Below are 16,327 nucleotides of genomic sequence, written 5' to 3'. Positions count from 1 at the left end.
AGCCACTGTTTAAGATGTTCTGTGTTCTTGTTTAAGATGTTCTGTGTTAGAAACAGAACAAACAGACAAAAAAAAATCCACAAACAATATGTCTAAAGATATATTATCTAATTAAAAAAAAAAAAAAAGTTGAATAGCTTTGAAATTAATTTCTGATAAGAAACTATCAAATTTTAGAGCACAATTGAACTAGCCAAACTTGAATCGTAAAAACTAAATTACCACATCTCGAGAATGACCTCCAGTAAGGCTCCTGCCAGTTCACAATTTCAATCAGAAGAAGCTTGGAGAGAAGAAGATTATTTTACTTTTCATTTAAACTATCTTATTCTGCTATATTCTGGTATGTATTCTGGTATGGCCTGATTAAAAGCATTAAGGAAAAAGAAATAATGAAAAAGTCACAAAAAATACAAATAAAAAAAAAATAAAAGAATAAGAATGTATTAAAAGGAAAATGTAACCCATTATTTCAAACCTCAGGATTTCTGCCCTGATCTACTAGGTTTGAGACAGGATTCTAAGTTGGCTCTTGGTTTACCAAAATGTCTCGTACATTTTTAACACTTTTTGATTTATAAAAGCTAGAGTCAATAAGTGTTTACTGTGTTGTCTGGGAATGAGGAGAAAGAAGACAATGAACAAATTGCCAGGGCAATTCAGACACTGCTGTATCCTGCCCCTGAGCAGGTCTTTTCCCTACTCAATTGACCTTTCCAGGAGCCAAATAAAATAAAATAAAATAAAATAAATAAATAAATAAAATCACCACAGGAGATATGACAAAGCACTTTCACAAAGGTGCACTTTTCACTAGGAAAAGAAGGCTAAGTTGTTCTTGGGGAAATCCATGAATCTCCATGCTTACTGGCATTTCAAAACATAGTATTCGTTATCATATTTGATTAGGTGCTAAGTCAGTCCACTAAATAGCACACACAGAAATGTTCAACTGAATATTTTATCAGGATTTATCAGAATGAGATAAACAAAGAAACAGCCTCTCATTTCCCTGAGCTCAGTGAGTAGCTAATGCCCTAAGAGTAATCCTTTGCTGATGCCACTTAATTATAAAAGTAAATTGTCTTGCTATATGGTGCTTTTTTTGCCTTTTTTTTTTTTTTTTTTTTTTTTTTAAGAAAATAAATGAGATCCCTTGAAGGTTTCAGTTTGCAAAAGAGCTCATTTATTTTGTCTGCCAGGTCATACATGATGCTAAGAAAAATATCTGTGGCAAGCTGTAAAGATAGGGCAATGTAGCTATACTCCCATGAAACTATGTCAAAAGCCAATAGTATTCCTGTAATATACTGACAGCTGTTCTACATCCATGCTGAATTCTTTCTGTATAGAGTCCCTCATGAAATTATTTTCTTTTCTTTCATTTCATTTTACTTACATGTATAATCTCATCCAATTTAACATAAACCTATTACTAGAAACAGTTCCTCTTACATTAAATCTAAACCCGACATATTGAAAAATCTGTCATGTTCTTGCTAATTTTAACATGCTAATTTTAAAATATAATACATAATTACAATACAAGTAATTCTTCTTCCCCTAATTTAACTTGAGAAATTGAACTTTAATCTTTGCTTGTCTTTACTATGCACTTTGGATGGTTACATCAATGTTGGGCAATACAACTTCTCCCTCTACCTTTTTATTTCCCTGTACCCACCTCTTCTACCCTATTCCCCTTATTTCTTGAAGCTAACTACATTAACTTTTCTACTCAAGCAACTTGTGGTAAAGGGTACCAGGAAAGCAGGACAACTATAAGTTGTTACTGAGATCCAGGCTAACTCATCCATCATTTTAAAAGATATTCCTCTCCCTCTGAAGCGCTCACCAAAAGTACACATATATTTCAATTTGCACAGCAAGTTGACAGAAGACAGAATGATATGGTTTAAAACAAAAGTATTACAACTCTTATGCTTCAGATTCAAAACATGTTATTAAGCAGACCTCGTACATTGGAAGAGGTTAAAGGTTGACAATGTTACTTGACACAAAACCTGTGTAAACTCAACAGCACTGCTAGCTTTACTTTTAACATTACAATTGAAGCTACAATTGATCCTGTATCGTATAGCAATATGCAGAAAATACAGCAGTCACAAATAAGCATTGCACTTCATGATAGGAAAAAACATATGATTGCGACCTAAGAGAGAAATATCTGCCACAGTTGAGGTGCAAGATCTGTGAGAAATTTGAGATGCAAACAACAAAAACTGACTATAGTTACTTCTTTCAACCGCATTCAGAGAAACTAAGTATGCACACTCCAAAAATGAACCAGACTGAGCAAAACCCAAGCTTTACTCAGACTGCCAATCTCTCTCCTGGATGGGTGTGGTGAAATGAGGAAATGGAGCAGTTGTTCCAAAACTTAGGCAACTCCTCAGCACAAGGAAAATACTAGTGCCAGGGCAGATGGGATGATTAAACTGAAAGTGTGAAAGTGTGAGCAAGTACTGGACAACTTAAGACAACACTCACAGAATGGTGTGTGAATGGTGTAACAAAACTGAAATAGGACAAGGATACTTCAAATTAATTAACCTAAAACCTGTAAGAGAGCTGGACATTTTGCAAAACAAAATATCAACTGGAGATTTCTCATGAGGACTGGAGGCTCAGGTGGAAAAAAAAAAAAAAAAGTGTTTTTGCACAGCAACTACAGAATATCCACAGACATCCAGAGGACCAACTTTATTTCCCAAAATAGGTAAGCAAGATTAATTTTAGCAATACATGACTGGATATGACCTTTCTGGTAATTGCCTGATATGGCAAATGCTATAATGTAGCATTTCCCTTAGCTAATATAGCATGTCCCTTTCATATATTTAGAGTTCTCCATCTCAAAAAAATAGTTGTTTTCTTGTTTTGTTCACACTGATAAAATGTGACAGAACTCATTGTTTCTTGATGAAATTACCCATGTCCAACTTAAAATTATTTGGTTTTCTGCCAATGCTACTGTATAGTTTATGCAGCTATTTCCTTCCCTAGATGTACTCACTGATAGATTCATTGGCAGTTGCTGTGCACAGGCTCAGCCTTTTTTCCCTACACTAACTCCAACCTCCAACCCACTTCTTTTAGCCGGCTTTCTTTACACCTTTTTCCAATTTCAGGATTTTTTTTTTTTTTCCTGCTACAGTTTAGGTCTCCCAGGTATCTTGCGCAATGGTGTCAATTCTTCTATGTCACTGCTGGAGTTAGTTTTCAATGAATTATGAGATCTTATTTGCGTTTTTATATAGCTGCATGACATTGGCAGCCCCCTGTGGGAATCCAGAATGAATCCCAGACGGGATACTCTCCACCTTGCTCATTAAGATAAAAAAGTCATGAACCTCTTCAGAGATTGCAGAATTTTGAAGCTAAAAGAACATCATTCACTGTCAATATCAGTGACAGAAATGGAATTTAGGAATTTCAATAGTATTGAAATTTCACAACACTTTCATTTGGCTTCCGAGATAGAGAATTTTTGGCAAAACTCCAAACTCCACTATGGCAAGAAAAGGCAATTATAACTTAAGATGAGCCAGAACACAGCTCTGGGCTATGAAAATCATTTTAGAAGAACACCACCTTAACTAAAGCAGAAGTCTAGAGGTACAGGCATCACCCCCCAGTTTTGTTTGGATGCTTGGGAAGTAAATCATAATGGCTATATTTCTCTTGACAGTGTAAACCATGTAATACGTTAATACAAGTTTATTTGTAGCTTTGCCATGTGTCACACTGCTACTGAATGACTGACTACACAAGGGAAAAAACATGTTAAAAGACTATGAATTATCAGTTTCACAACTGAAAAAGGAACTTTTAACTGTTCTGATCTTAGTGAAATCACGTGACATAGCTATTGGTTTTTCAGTAATGAAATGTGCTAGTACAAGAACATAAGAAGATTATGTGTGTGTGTATATATATAATATATATATAATATATATTCATTTATATTCATATAATATATATATATATTATATATTTTTTTTATCATATATACCATATAACATATATTTTTTTATCAGCAGTCCTGGCTACCAGGGGAGGTCCCATTGAAATGGAGGCTAACAAAAGTGATGCCTGTCTACAAGAAGGGCCAGAAGGAGGACCCAAGGAATTAAAGGCCTGTCAGTCTGACCTCGGTGTCAGGGAAGCTCACGGAGCAGATTATCTTGAGTATTACCATGCAGTACTTATAGGACAACAAGGTGAGCAGGTCCAGTCAGCCTGGGTTTACCAGGGTCCTGCCTGACGAACATGATCTCCTTCTACAATACAGAGATGCCCTCAATGGATGAGGGAAAGGCTGTGGGTGTGGTCTACCTAGACTTCAGTAAGGCTTTTGACACCATTTCCCACAGCATTCTCCAGAAGAAGTTGGCTACTCAAGGCCTGGATGGGTGGCCAGGCACAAAGAGCCATGGTGAACAGTTATATACATCTGGAGGCCCATCACAAGTGGTGTCCCCCAGGGCTCAGTACTGGGGCCAGTTCTCTTCAATATCTTTGTCAATGATCTGGACAAGGGCATTGAGTTCACCCTCAGTAAGTTTGCAGATGACACCAAGTTGCGCACAAGTGTTGATCTGACCAAGCACAGGAGGTCTCTGCAGAGGGATCTGGAGAGGCTAGGTTGATGGGATGAGGCCGGCTTGATGATGTTCAACAAGGCTAAGTGATGGGTGCAGCTGGGGTGCAAAAAAAATCATGCAATGTTACAGGCTGTGGGAAGAGCAGCTGCAAAGCTGCCTGGTGGAATGGGACCTGGCAGCATTGGTTGATAGCCATCTGAATGAGCCAGCGGTGTGCTCAGGTGGTGAAGGAGGCCAACAGCATCCTGGCTTGTATCAGAAACAGTGTGGACAGCAGGACAAGGGAAGTTATTGTCTCCCTGTACTCTGCTCTGGTGAGGCCACACCCCTGAATACTGTGTTCAGTTTTGGGCCCCTCACTACAAGAAGGACATTGAGGTGCTGGAACATCTCCAAAGAAAGGCAGTAAAGCTGGTCTAGAAATTTGTCTAGAAAACAATACTTACGAGTGGCAGCTGAGGGAGCTGGGATTCTATGATTGTTTAGCTTGAAGAAGAGAAAGCTCAGGGAGACTTTACTGTACTTCACAATCACTTTAAATAAGGTTTTAGCAACTTGGGGATTGGGCTCTTCTTGGCCTCCAAGTTGTACCAGGTATTAGGAGAAAATTCTTTACTGAAAGGGTTGTGTAGCATTAGAATATCTTCAAGAAACGTGTAGATTTAGAACTTAGTAGCATGGTTTAGTGGTTTAGTGCTGTTAGTGCCTTGTCAGTACAAGGTTAAAGGTGGAACTAGATGATCTTAGAGGTCTTTTCCAATCTGAATGATTCTATGATTCTCAATCTCTCATTTGTAGGAATAGTTCAAGAGAGGTGATTGCATATCAAAAGATATTTCACAGGGGATAAGGAATTAACAGTGCATTCTCCTCATTATGTTTTATGAGAGCACATTTATGGCTTAGGACAGAAAAGGAATTCCTCTCAACATTCTTAGGAAATGTGAAGCCTGTGAAGCAGATGTGCAAGAAACTTTAACTAAAATTTAATCCACAGGCCATAGTACAAATACAGTAATATTTATGCTCTGTTCAGATAACTTTATGTGAAGCATATCTGCAAGCAATGTTTTAAAGAAAAACACAAGGAACTGATAACTCAACACACACACAGTCATTCAAAAGTTCAATTTTTCTCTTCTCAAAATTTGCAAAAGTTCACATGTTCCCGACACCCATCAAAAGACTGCAAATATCACTCCTGAAAATGAGCTGAAAAGTCTACATCACATTCCACATGAGTGGATTCATTCTGCATGATCAGGCAGACTCCATGTAAAAGATGCAAGACTAACACTTGCAATTTGGGGGACTAGAGCACCACAACAACTGGTTCCCCATCTACTGAATCTATGACCCCATGACACACAATGCCTTTCACCAAATAGTCTGGCACAATGAGTTAAGGAAAAAAAATGTATTGAAATAAAGATACTAATAACAATAATATGAACAGTTTGGGAAACCTGAAGATAAGTGCAGGAAAACAACAAACAAACAAACAAACAAAAAAACAGCAGTGTGGAAAAGCTCAACATTCAGAATAGAAATACACAATATTAAATAAGGAACAGAAAAATCTACCAAATTAATGAACACTTAATAACCATCTACACTTCAGAAAACAAAGATTTCTGTTGTGCTTTTAACAATACTGTTTTTATTTATGCAATTTTAGCCATAGTAAGAGATATGAAGCTGTGAAGTTGCAGTAACTTGCAGAGAAACCAAATTATCCCTATTGCTCCTACTGCATTGAGTCTTTTGCAAAAGGCAGAATTGGCAAGTGGTATTTTTTCATAGTCACTGACTATTCAAGAAAATCATTTGCAGCTTAATAATAATTAATAATGATTCAAAAGACTTCACTGAAAGCACAAATTCTAGAGAACATATTCTTCCCTGAGATTCAGAAGCTACATGAACAGTATGGGCAAAAAAGTATTTTTTCTTTTTTTTCCATAGGTTATTGAGATCCATACAATGTGCATTGATCCAAGATGCAACTTCATGTGACTGTGGAGAGGCTCAGACAGCTCTGACTTACACTGGCTGTCTTTATACAGCATTATGCCTCATTTCATTTGGCAGCTTACAGAATAGCAAATCAACATGAGCACACAGTAAATCCCATTTCAGGTGTGCCAGACATAAGTATCTACTACATAAGCAGAAATGTCTCCCCCTTACAGGGGCAAAAATTTTTTGCAGTGCATTTTACAGTTCCATGCAATCAACCTCAATTTCAACTAAGAAACAAATTGGGTAACAGAATTATACTCTAATGCTAAATGTATCAGAAATACGAAGTGACTGGAAGTTCATAAATTTTAGACAGTAAAATATATGCAAAGGAAGATTTAAATAATGAGTTAGTTGTCTTTGCCAACAAAAACATTTTACTATACTTCATATGCTAAGGGAATAAAAACTGGTGTTTAATGACTGACACTGCTTCAGTGTTGACACCAAAGACAGGATCACTATTTATCACAGCTTGCAAAGTACTGTCTTACTGTGAGGAAATGATTATCACAGACTTCACCACTAATTCTGCAGACTTTAACAGTTCGTAACTGCAATGAATAATTAATTATTAGAATCACCCAGGCAAGAACAGCAGTATTGTATAGCCAAAGTTGGGATCATTACAAGTTTTATGCTGTACTAACTTTTGTCAGAGTGTCATAAAGCATCTCCCTTGTTCTACTGTATGCATCTAAAGTTTGAGAGTACTCCAGGACATTCCTCTTTAAAATGAGAAAAGTACAAACTACTGTGCATTCCTTGATACCAGGCACTCCATCTTCCAACTCTGGTCGGGAATAAGAGAAATAAACACACACACACACACGCTTCAGGTGAGTGGGTGTGGAAAGCAGGGAAGTCATGAGAGCAATCCAATGTTAGAATTTGACTCGATATTACTTTTGAAAGAACAAAATCCAATCTGATGAAACATGGAAAGAAAAGATATTTCTCACCTTGCTCCAGCAATAAGCTCTTTTTGTCCCGGATCAAATGTTAACTGTGAGAAGTCTACAGCATCTTCTGCTCTGAACACATGTAACCAAGGGGCAATTTCTAAAACAATGAAAAAGAAATAAATGTTACTGTAAATGTCTTAGTTGTAATACATCAGGCAGTCAGCATTACATTTGCAGATACTGTGGGGCTGCAGGTTTTCTCAGTATGGTCCTCCAGAGAAAGATAGGCAATACTACCACCACATAATCTTCACTATAGACTTACAAAACAGGTTGGGCAGTCACCCAGTAAATGTTTGAATGAAACTTTCTAATTGTGTTCTGATTTATAAGCCAGATGTTTTTCCTCCCTAGGTAAAGCAGACAACAACACGGTACAATTACAATAAGCTGGTAGATACACAAATGAAGTCAGATTAATTTTCCATGCATCAGAAGCAGATAAGGACTAGCATTTTTTGTTTTCTTCTTTAATGAAGGTTTGAACAAGTGGAAAGCAATGAGGAAAATGAGCAAATTTGAATTTTCATCATTTTCACAATAAAAAGGTTGAGACATGAGGGAGGTAAGAGGGAACATGCTTGAAATTCAAATGAACATTTTTTTTAACCTATCTTTCTCAGACCAATGTAGTGCTACATAAAGCACAGAGCAGACAAGTGGATAAGCTGCTGAAATTCAGCAACAAGCTTTACTTTTATTCAGAATATGAATCTATTTCTAGTTGCAAAGTTAAGCACTCATAAGTAACTGTATGCCAGCTCCTTATATACTTGTATTACTATTATTTTTACTCCCACAAAAACAGTGTTTTTCAATCACCACAAACATTGTTCTGGGAACAGAGCAAGATTCATTTACTTTTACACAGACACATTGAGCTCCTAAAATTTCAATAATTATATAAGTTCTTCTTTAAAGAAAGTGAAGTTACAAAGAAGCCTTTTCCTCAAAAATCTTTTCCCCAGTTCTCAGGATATCAAAACACTTTTATTTTATTCTAAATGTTTGCTGTAAATCTGTTGTCTGGAACATATGTAAAAGATAAATAGGGCTATGTATGTATAACACAACAGGCTGTGGAACTATCAACTTATGGACTGCATATATGAAAAAGACAATAAAAAAATACCAAAGATGAACACCTGGTCATGCCCATTTGAGACACAGAGTCAATACCAACCACTGAGAATGCGAGGGTAGTATCATTTTTGGAATTAGTATCATCAGCTATGGCTTAGGTTGTCAACCCCCATTATAAACTCCCTTCTTTGCTCACATGCATATTTTCACTTTTGAAAATGTTTGGGTTGAAATAATCCATGTCTGGTGCCTGTTTCAGGATGATTTGTTCTCAATTTAAATATTAAAGTTTTTAGCACAAGTAGGTCATCTATTCCTACGGAGAGGGCCCCAGAGAAAAATGTTATTCTGTGTCCAAATGTTTTCTGCCATTGCAGAGAAACATTAAATGTACTGTGCAGAAGCAGTAGCGTCATATATCTGGAAAAAACAGATGGAACCATGCAGTAGAATCACTTGGGTGTCAGAAAACTAACTTCTGTATTTTTAATGACAGCCTGTATGCATCTGGGCAATTACAGGACTGTAATGCCAGTTTGTACACGTTCTGCAGAATTTGTAGCTAAATTCACTGTTGTTTCCATCTGTGCTGGATAGGTTCTCAAAACAGGGCAGGAGAGGGGATGGGGCCACATATTAAATAACTGTGGTTACAGCTGCCACCAGCTACTGCTACACATGCTGTGCATAGAACGTAGCAGGATTCAGTAAGAGAAACATATATATATTTACACTTATACACACACACTATATGCCTATTTAGTCTTATATATGTATAAATATAAATAGATAAATATATAAGGCTATACAGGAAAGCCTGACATAGACATTTCCTAACATTTGTGTACTTGATTTTACAACTTAACTGTTCAGTAATGCCTTTCATATGAAATAATCAATTGAAAAAAAAAAAAAAAGTTGAGAAATCAGGAAATCAGATAGGACAAGAAGATAAGGAAATAGAGATGTAAGTCTTTAAGAATATCACTCTCATTCAGGACTTGAAAGCTGCACAAAAGGCAGAAGCTATTACTCAGGCTTTGAGTCTAACCAAGACAGACAGCAGAGGATGCACCAGGGGCTGGAAGTGACCAGGACATGTGCTCACTCCAGAAGTCTATCGGGGAGACAGATTCAAGGAAGCAATTCTCTTCCACTTGTTCTGCTGTTTTGGCACAGCAAAATAAAGCTTCAGGGTATAGCAAGGAGGTGGTCAAGACCATTTCCAGGTTTGGAGCAAGGGGACAGAGGCCAGGTGGGTCAAGACAAGCCCAGGAAAAAGTGAGAAGAGAGTGAGGACTTGTTAAGAAATCTATCTGAAATCTGATTCCCCTCTGTCACTCCAAACAATAAATTATTTTATCCTTTCTCTGTTGCATTCAACATCATTCTTGCCTGAGTGAATAAGATCAGGAAGAGCAAATGGCAGCAAGAGCCATTTTTTGCAGCAAATACTCTGGAACTGTGTCTTGTGTGCCAGAGTGGCACCATGTATCTCACAGGAACAAGCCTCTATGGAATAAAAGTTCAACTTTGTGATATTACCATGTGGGAAAACAAGCAAACAAAACTAACAAAGACAATCAAGCAAAACACAACTGTTAAAATAAAAGCTTATTGGTAAAATTCTGCTTTGAGTTACAGTACAGGAAGTCTATTCTGTTGATTTATTTGCATAATTAGATATAACATCATCTAAACACCAGAATCTAGCTGAAAATATGTAGATGAAACAAGGCCTTTCCATTCTGTTATGAATTATCTCCTTAGAGTCAGAAATGTGTAAGAAGCTACTAAAAGTCTATAAAATATTTTTCTTAGAACTAAAAACTCGTGGTAAAGTAATGATAATAATTTCATTTTATTAATGCTTATCACATAGATGCAACATGACATGCTTGAAAAAATAACACAGCTATATATTTTGTATACTACAACATGACCAATAAAGGCGTAATTTAATTAAGCTGCCTGCTGACATGTAACCTTGCTTTACTGCTTGCTGATACAGGTGACAAGCTGCAGCAGTCCCTCCATTTCACAGTTCTCGCTGACTCCTGGCATTCCCTCCTTTTCCCCTACCTTCACCTCAGGTGCAACAGAATAAAACAGTTAGCCCTTCAGTGAAGTCTCTGTTCTCACTCCTGATACTGAAAACATTATTCAGACACACCTTCAACCTGTTTTTTCCTTCTCACCTTTAAAGTCAAGTACATACATTTACATTCCCACCGATACTGTTCTCAGACTTGAAGCTGTGCATGCAAAAGTGTATACGTTGTTTACATACAATCACAACAACAGGTCTCCAACACATGGTGGGTCCTTTCAGTACTACCATAATATCCTTCTATCATTAGCCAATACATCCCACTAATATTGGACTGAAATCTGCAGGCCTTAAATGCATTCCTGAAAGAAAATGGGTATTTTCCCATGGAATTAAAAGACTGGTGTCAAAAGAGTCAGAGAGAGATGCAGTTTTCTCAAAATCTCTTGACATGCTGTGAATCACAATGGGTTTTTCAGGGTTTGGTTCTTATTATAATAGCTTAGGAAGCAAAGTTTGCCATGGCTCATAAACCCATGGCACAGCAAACACACTGAAGTCCCCTCAGCTTGTAGGAAAGGTCAAAGAAGTCTCCTAAAGAACTTTATAGACAAAGGAGGATAACAACCAAGGCAGCACTGGATACTCATACAAATAATGAAAGTCCAGAAATCCATCTCATTTTCGCTTTAAAAATATTGTCTGCCCAACAGGCCCTGGTTTGTCTGGAGTACATTGTTGGGGACTAGCCAAGGGCTGCTGAGCTCTGCAGTTCTCCACAAATCAAGTCCTCTCCAACCTAGGTTTCATTACTCAGCCCTTCAAAGTTTTACAGTAAACAGCCAAATAAATTGACAAGGAAAAGAATGGCTTGTTTAGAAATGAATTCAGAAGTGATCTTTAATGGTTAGAAATGAAATCAAGAGATGAGACTAAAAATTTCATTAGCAAATTAAAAGATGTTTTAAAAAATCGGTAGTGTTTACAGTGTATGTATATGGTACCTCATGCAATGGTGTCTTTTTGTGCAAATAGAGAGCAAAAAGTTAGACATATGAAGAACCACCTTCTCGAAGAAACTTCAAATTAATAATAATACTGTTGAAAACCATCAGATTTGCAATATTAACAGAAATCTCTGGGTGGCATCAGTACAACAAAATCACTAATCTTATCATAAGAAAAATGTAATATACTACTGCATGCTGAAGTTATTCTAATTAAACGTATCTAATCTAAGGATGATAGGATAATCCCTGTCTTCCTGAAGTTGTATAATGATTTTAGCATAGCTCAGATCTTCCCTTCCTGTGATACTCGCGTTATATTACCATCCTCTTGAAAGGGAGTGAGACAAGTCAGAAGCCTCTGCTCTGATGTGCCACGCTGCTTCATTAACCTCAGGAGAATCCATCAAGTGAGCTACCGCAGCTGGCAAGAGGCAATCCACCTGCTCGCTCATCAGCATGCCCTGTTCTGGGATTTATTTGCAGCACTTCACTCTTTAAGGATCAAGTTAGGTGCACAGGTGAACTCTCAGCTGTGGCATTTCTGGACTCCATTGTGCCTAGCTATTTCAAAGTGAGGGCTGAGAAAAATGGGATATTCTTAAGTAATTTCTGTGTGTCATTGTTGTCAATTTCAGTGTGATTGTTAAGTCCTCCTTTTAAGATTCCCATTATGATCTATTTCCGTGAGTAACAAATTCACTCAAAACAACATCACGAAAACAAGTATTTCTCTGTCTGAAAATAAAATAAAATAAAATAAAATAAAATAAAATAAAATAAAATAAAATAAAATAAAATAAAATAAAATAAAATAAAATAAAATAAAATAAAATAAATAATAAAATAAAAAGAGAGAGAGAGAAGAAATAATGGCATGCTGGAGCCTGTTGCATCTTTCACAAGTCACTTCTGTTTACACATATTTTCTTACATTTCCAATCAATGCTCCTTTCCACCTCTTTCACTGTATTCTCCCCTCACAAAAGTGAATTAAACAAACCCTTGCCTGTAAGTTATCAACTCACTGCACATGAAAGGAGAAAAAGTGCCACGACTTCAGTGAAGAAAGGAAATACGTGCAAATACTATTCCACAGGTGCCAACAGAACAGAGAACTCTATCAAAACAATTCAGCCAAAGAACAGCTGCACATCATCCAAAACAAATCACAGTTCATCCCTACTTATCCAAAAGGGGATAAGGCTTAATGTGTCAACAACATAACTTACTTTTCTAGGATTTACTCAAGGTACATTACTCAGCACTTATGTACAATGACTTGCTGTATTAAGTAATTTTCAGCTCTAAGGTTTTTATTCTTATTTTTATTTATTTTTTTAAATTAAAATGCTGGAAGAAACTGGCTATGTCTACACACGTATATCATATGCAGGTGTTTGTTTCTCAGATAAGCTTCTGAAAACAGCTGTGAACAGACTTCTAGATCAGGCATCAAGGCTTGCTTGTGTCACTGTAGTGCTGAGAAACCTATGCTAGACCTGAGCAAACTGCCTTGTGCATTCCTCAAGCTGCAGTGACCCGAAGGTCCACCACAACTAATTCACTCTACTTCTGGTGCATACTGTTTAAACTATATATAGTAAACACTTATGTTATGTTTAAACCCATACAATTACAGGATACTAGTTAAATATTTGTAAAGTCATCTTTTACATGTTTGCATTTAACAACTTTAAGTCATTCTTCACATATTTTGACTTACTTTGGACCAAATTCTTTCTCTATCTATGCTAGCCTAGCACTGTTGCAAAACATGCCAGAAATCTTGATTAAAATATTCCTGTCGGATGCATTCACAATGAGAACAGCAAAAGTTTTGTTGTTGTTGTTGTTGTTTTTTGTTTGTTTGTTTGTTTTTGTTTGTTTGTTTTGAGAGAGAGAGTAATGCAAGGCAATATAAATCATAAAATACTCATCTAACAAATATGGTAAGCACAGCAAATATTTTTCCCATTTCTCTTACAGAAAAGGCTCATTCTAAGAGTTAGAAGTAAAAAGCAATATTCTAATTATACCCATCTCGAAATCTGAGCACAAACATCCACCCAAGCCATTCTTCCATAAAGCCTGTGATAGAAGCTGAATACTTGGAAGACAGCAGCCTACTGCAAAGCAGAGAAAGGCTCCTTGTTATAGGCTGTTTTTCCAAAACCTGTAATTCCAGACATATGCTTTCTATATGCAATGGTATGTTGGCAAATCTGTTTCCAGGACCATACGCCTCCCTAGCTTTATGATCCTGGCTGCTTAGGCAGGATGTCTTACAGAACTGTATCACTAAGATGACTGTGCCTTGCCCATGCTGTGTCACGCTCTTTCTAGGGAGATGGAGCCACAGTTTGGGAAAAAACCCACAGAGTGCCTGCCACCTAGGCCATGCGTGCTGACTCCCTGTAGGTTGCAAAGCCAGGAGCACTCAATATAGACACAGACTCAGATCAAAGTTCTGAATGTTTGTTAACCCTTTCTACATGATTCATAATTCTGTCCTTCTTTACTATGCATTTCAGAGGCAGAGGAATTAATTATTAATGCTTCTTATAATAGCAGAGCTTAAAGTCAGTACTTAAAGATATTGCATTTTAGTCCCATAGTTGATGTTATGTATGAAGTTATGAAGTTAAGAGCAAGAAAATATACAAGTAATCTGACCTTTAGATACCAAGCATGAATTACAGGCCAGGAAGGTGCCTCTGGTTCTTTTTCTGTGATTTTTAGTACACCAGTAGGACAAACTACTGCATTACAAATTTAACTAAGGGGGGAGGAAATAAAATAAAATAAAATAAAATAAAATAAAATAAAATAAAATAAAATAAAATAAAATAAAATAAAATAAAATAAAATAAAATAAAATAAAATAAAATAAAATAAAATAAAATAAAATAAAATAAAATAAAAAAAATAAAATAAAATAAAATAAAATAAAAGTAAATAAAATAAAAGTAAATAAAATAAAAGTAAATCTTTAATGTTTAAACTTACAGAAAGAGACAGCATTGAAAAGAGACAGCACTTTAAAAAGTTCTGTACTAAAAAGTTAAAAAGCCAAGCCAAGCCCAGCTCAATACTCCAGTGAAATTCCTGGTCCACTTTTTACTCAGATTGGGAGATATTTGGCATGTCCACTTCTTTGTATATATTGTACAAATATCCGGATGTCAAGCGTAAGGATGGTAATGGATGTTAACAGGTCTTACAGTCTTTGCTACCTGAAGGTTCTAATAATCTAAATGGAGTGGACCAGAAGCAGATTGGATGCTACACATACAGAGAAAAGCACAAATTCAGCAACAAAATAGCGGCATCGCCTGCGGTCATTTCATGCGCCCCTTTAAAATGAAAGAATTAGGACAGCAAGGTCTATTAAGCATATTAATATATTAATACTCAGTATCACATTTTAATAAGAAAGCCATTGCATGTAGCCCTCATCATACAGAATACATTTACATCTGTGTACACCACTTTAATAATACAGATTTAAGAGAATGCAGACATCATAACTGAGGAAAAAAATACCAGCAGTACCTAAACAAAAAATGGTAATCAAGTTGAAGATTTAAATAATTATTATAAAAATTAAGGATACTTTAATGTTGATAATACATTGAAAAACAAAAATAAATTGATTAGGTGATTAAATAGTAAAAAAACTATGAAGTTTCTAAAACAGGGAACCAAAAAGAAACAAGAAAATAAACCATCATTTCTGCCTCTAAGGAAAAAAACAAACACAACTGTACAGACTAGATTAACTAACGCAATCAAATCCTTCACAAAAAAAAAAAAAAAAAAAAAAAAAAAAAAAAAAAAAAAGATGGTGTTACTGTTTTGCCAAGATTAAATCAGTAACCACAAACTAAAAGATTCCTCTTTTAAGTTTTACCATACTACATTTGATTCCCCTTTGGAAACATGAAAACGTGTCAGATCTTCATCTGCAGTTCAGAGCTCATCTTTGCTAATATGGAATTAAAAAAACAAAAACAAAAACAAAAAAGCACACACACACACACAAACCCACAAAAACAAAAAGACAAAGTCAACCTCAAAACTATGGCTTTCTTTTGGGGCCCCACTATTCTGGAGGTCTCTTTAGACCATGAGCAAAGCAGCTGTCGTTCTTCTACTATCCATCACAACCTAACACCATCCTGAAGTTTGCCTTTCCTTCCAAAGACAACTTCAGAAATCAAGAAATAAATATGCAGCTCTGGCCTTATCTAGAAGATCTGCCAGCTCCCCAAGCCCCTCTCCACTTTAAATCATCTGTAATAAAACAAATCCTAAGACTATAAATCCCTTGACATCATCCAGAAAGTTCACCAGTTGCTTATTGGGTCTCTGCTTTTTAAAACAACTATTACCAGCCTCAAAACAATTTTGGAGATAACAAGGCAGGGCTATACATAGTTTATTTTTATTGGGGGAAACAGAAAACAAAGCATACTTAAAGTATCTGTCTCTTGACTTAAAACAAGTTCTATATCACAGAAGAATGAACTTGAACTTCTTTCTTAAACTTGCTGTAAATTTACCCATGCC

General features: G+C 36.2%; 1 protein-coding gene across 6 annotated transcripts in view; it reads right to left on the bottom strand.

Annotated features, from left to right (window-relative positions):
- The window catches only part of SEMA5A (semaphorin 5A), a 329,026-nt gene that overhangs the window by 199,268 nt on the left and 113,431 nt on the right, over positions 1–16,327 (bottom strand). For all 6 annotated transcript variants that reach the window (XM_068671017.1, XM_068671016.1, XM_068671020.1 and 3 more), the window contains one exon: positions 7,613–7,712. In XM_068671017.1, coding sequence (XP_068527118.1) covers positions 7,613–7,712 — 100 coding nt within the window. The remainder of the gene's footprint in view (positions 1–7,612; positions 7,713–16,327) is intronic.

This window comes from Anas acuta, chromosome 2, assembly GCF_963932015.1.
Source record: "Anas acuta chromosome 2, bAnaAcu1.1, whole genome shotgun sequence".
Lineage (NCBI taxonomy): Eukaryota > Metazoa > Chordata > Aves > Anseriformes > Anatidae > Anas > Anas acuta.
The sequence above is the reverse complement of the archived record's forward strand: the minus strand, read 5'-3'. Positions and strand labels throughout refer to the sequence as shown.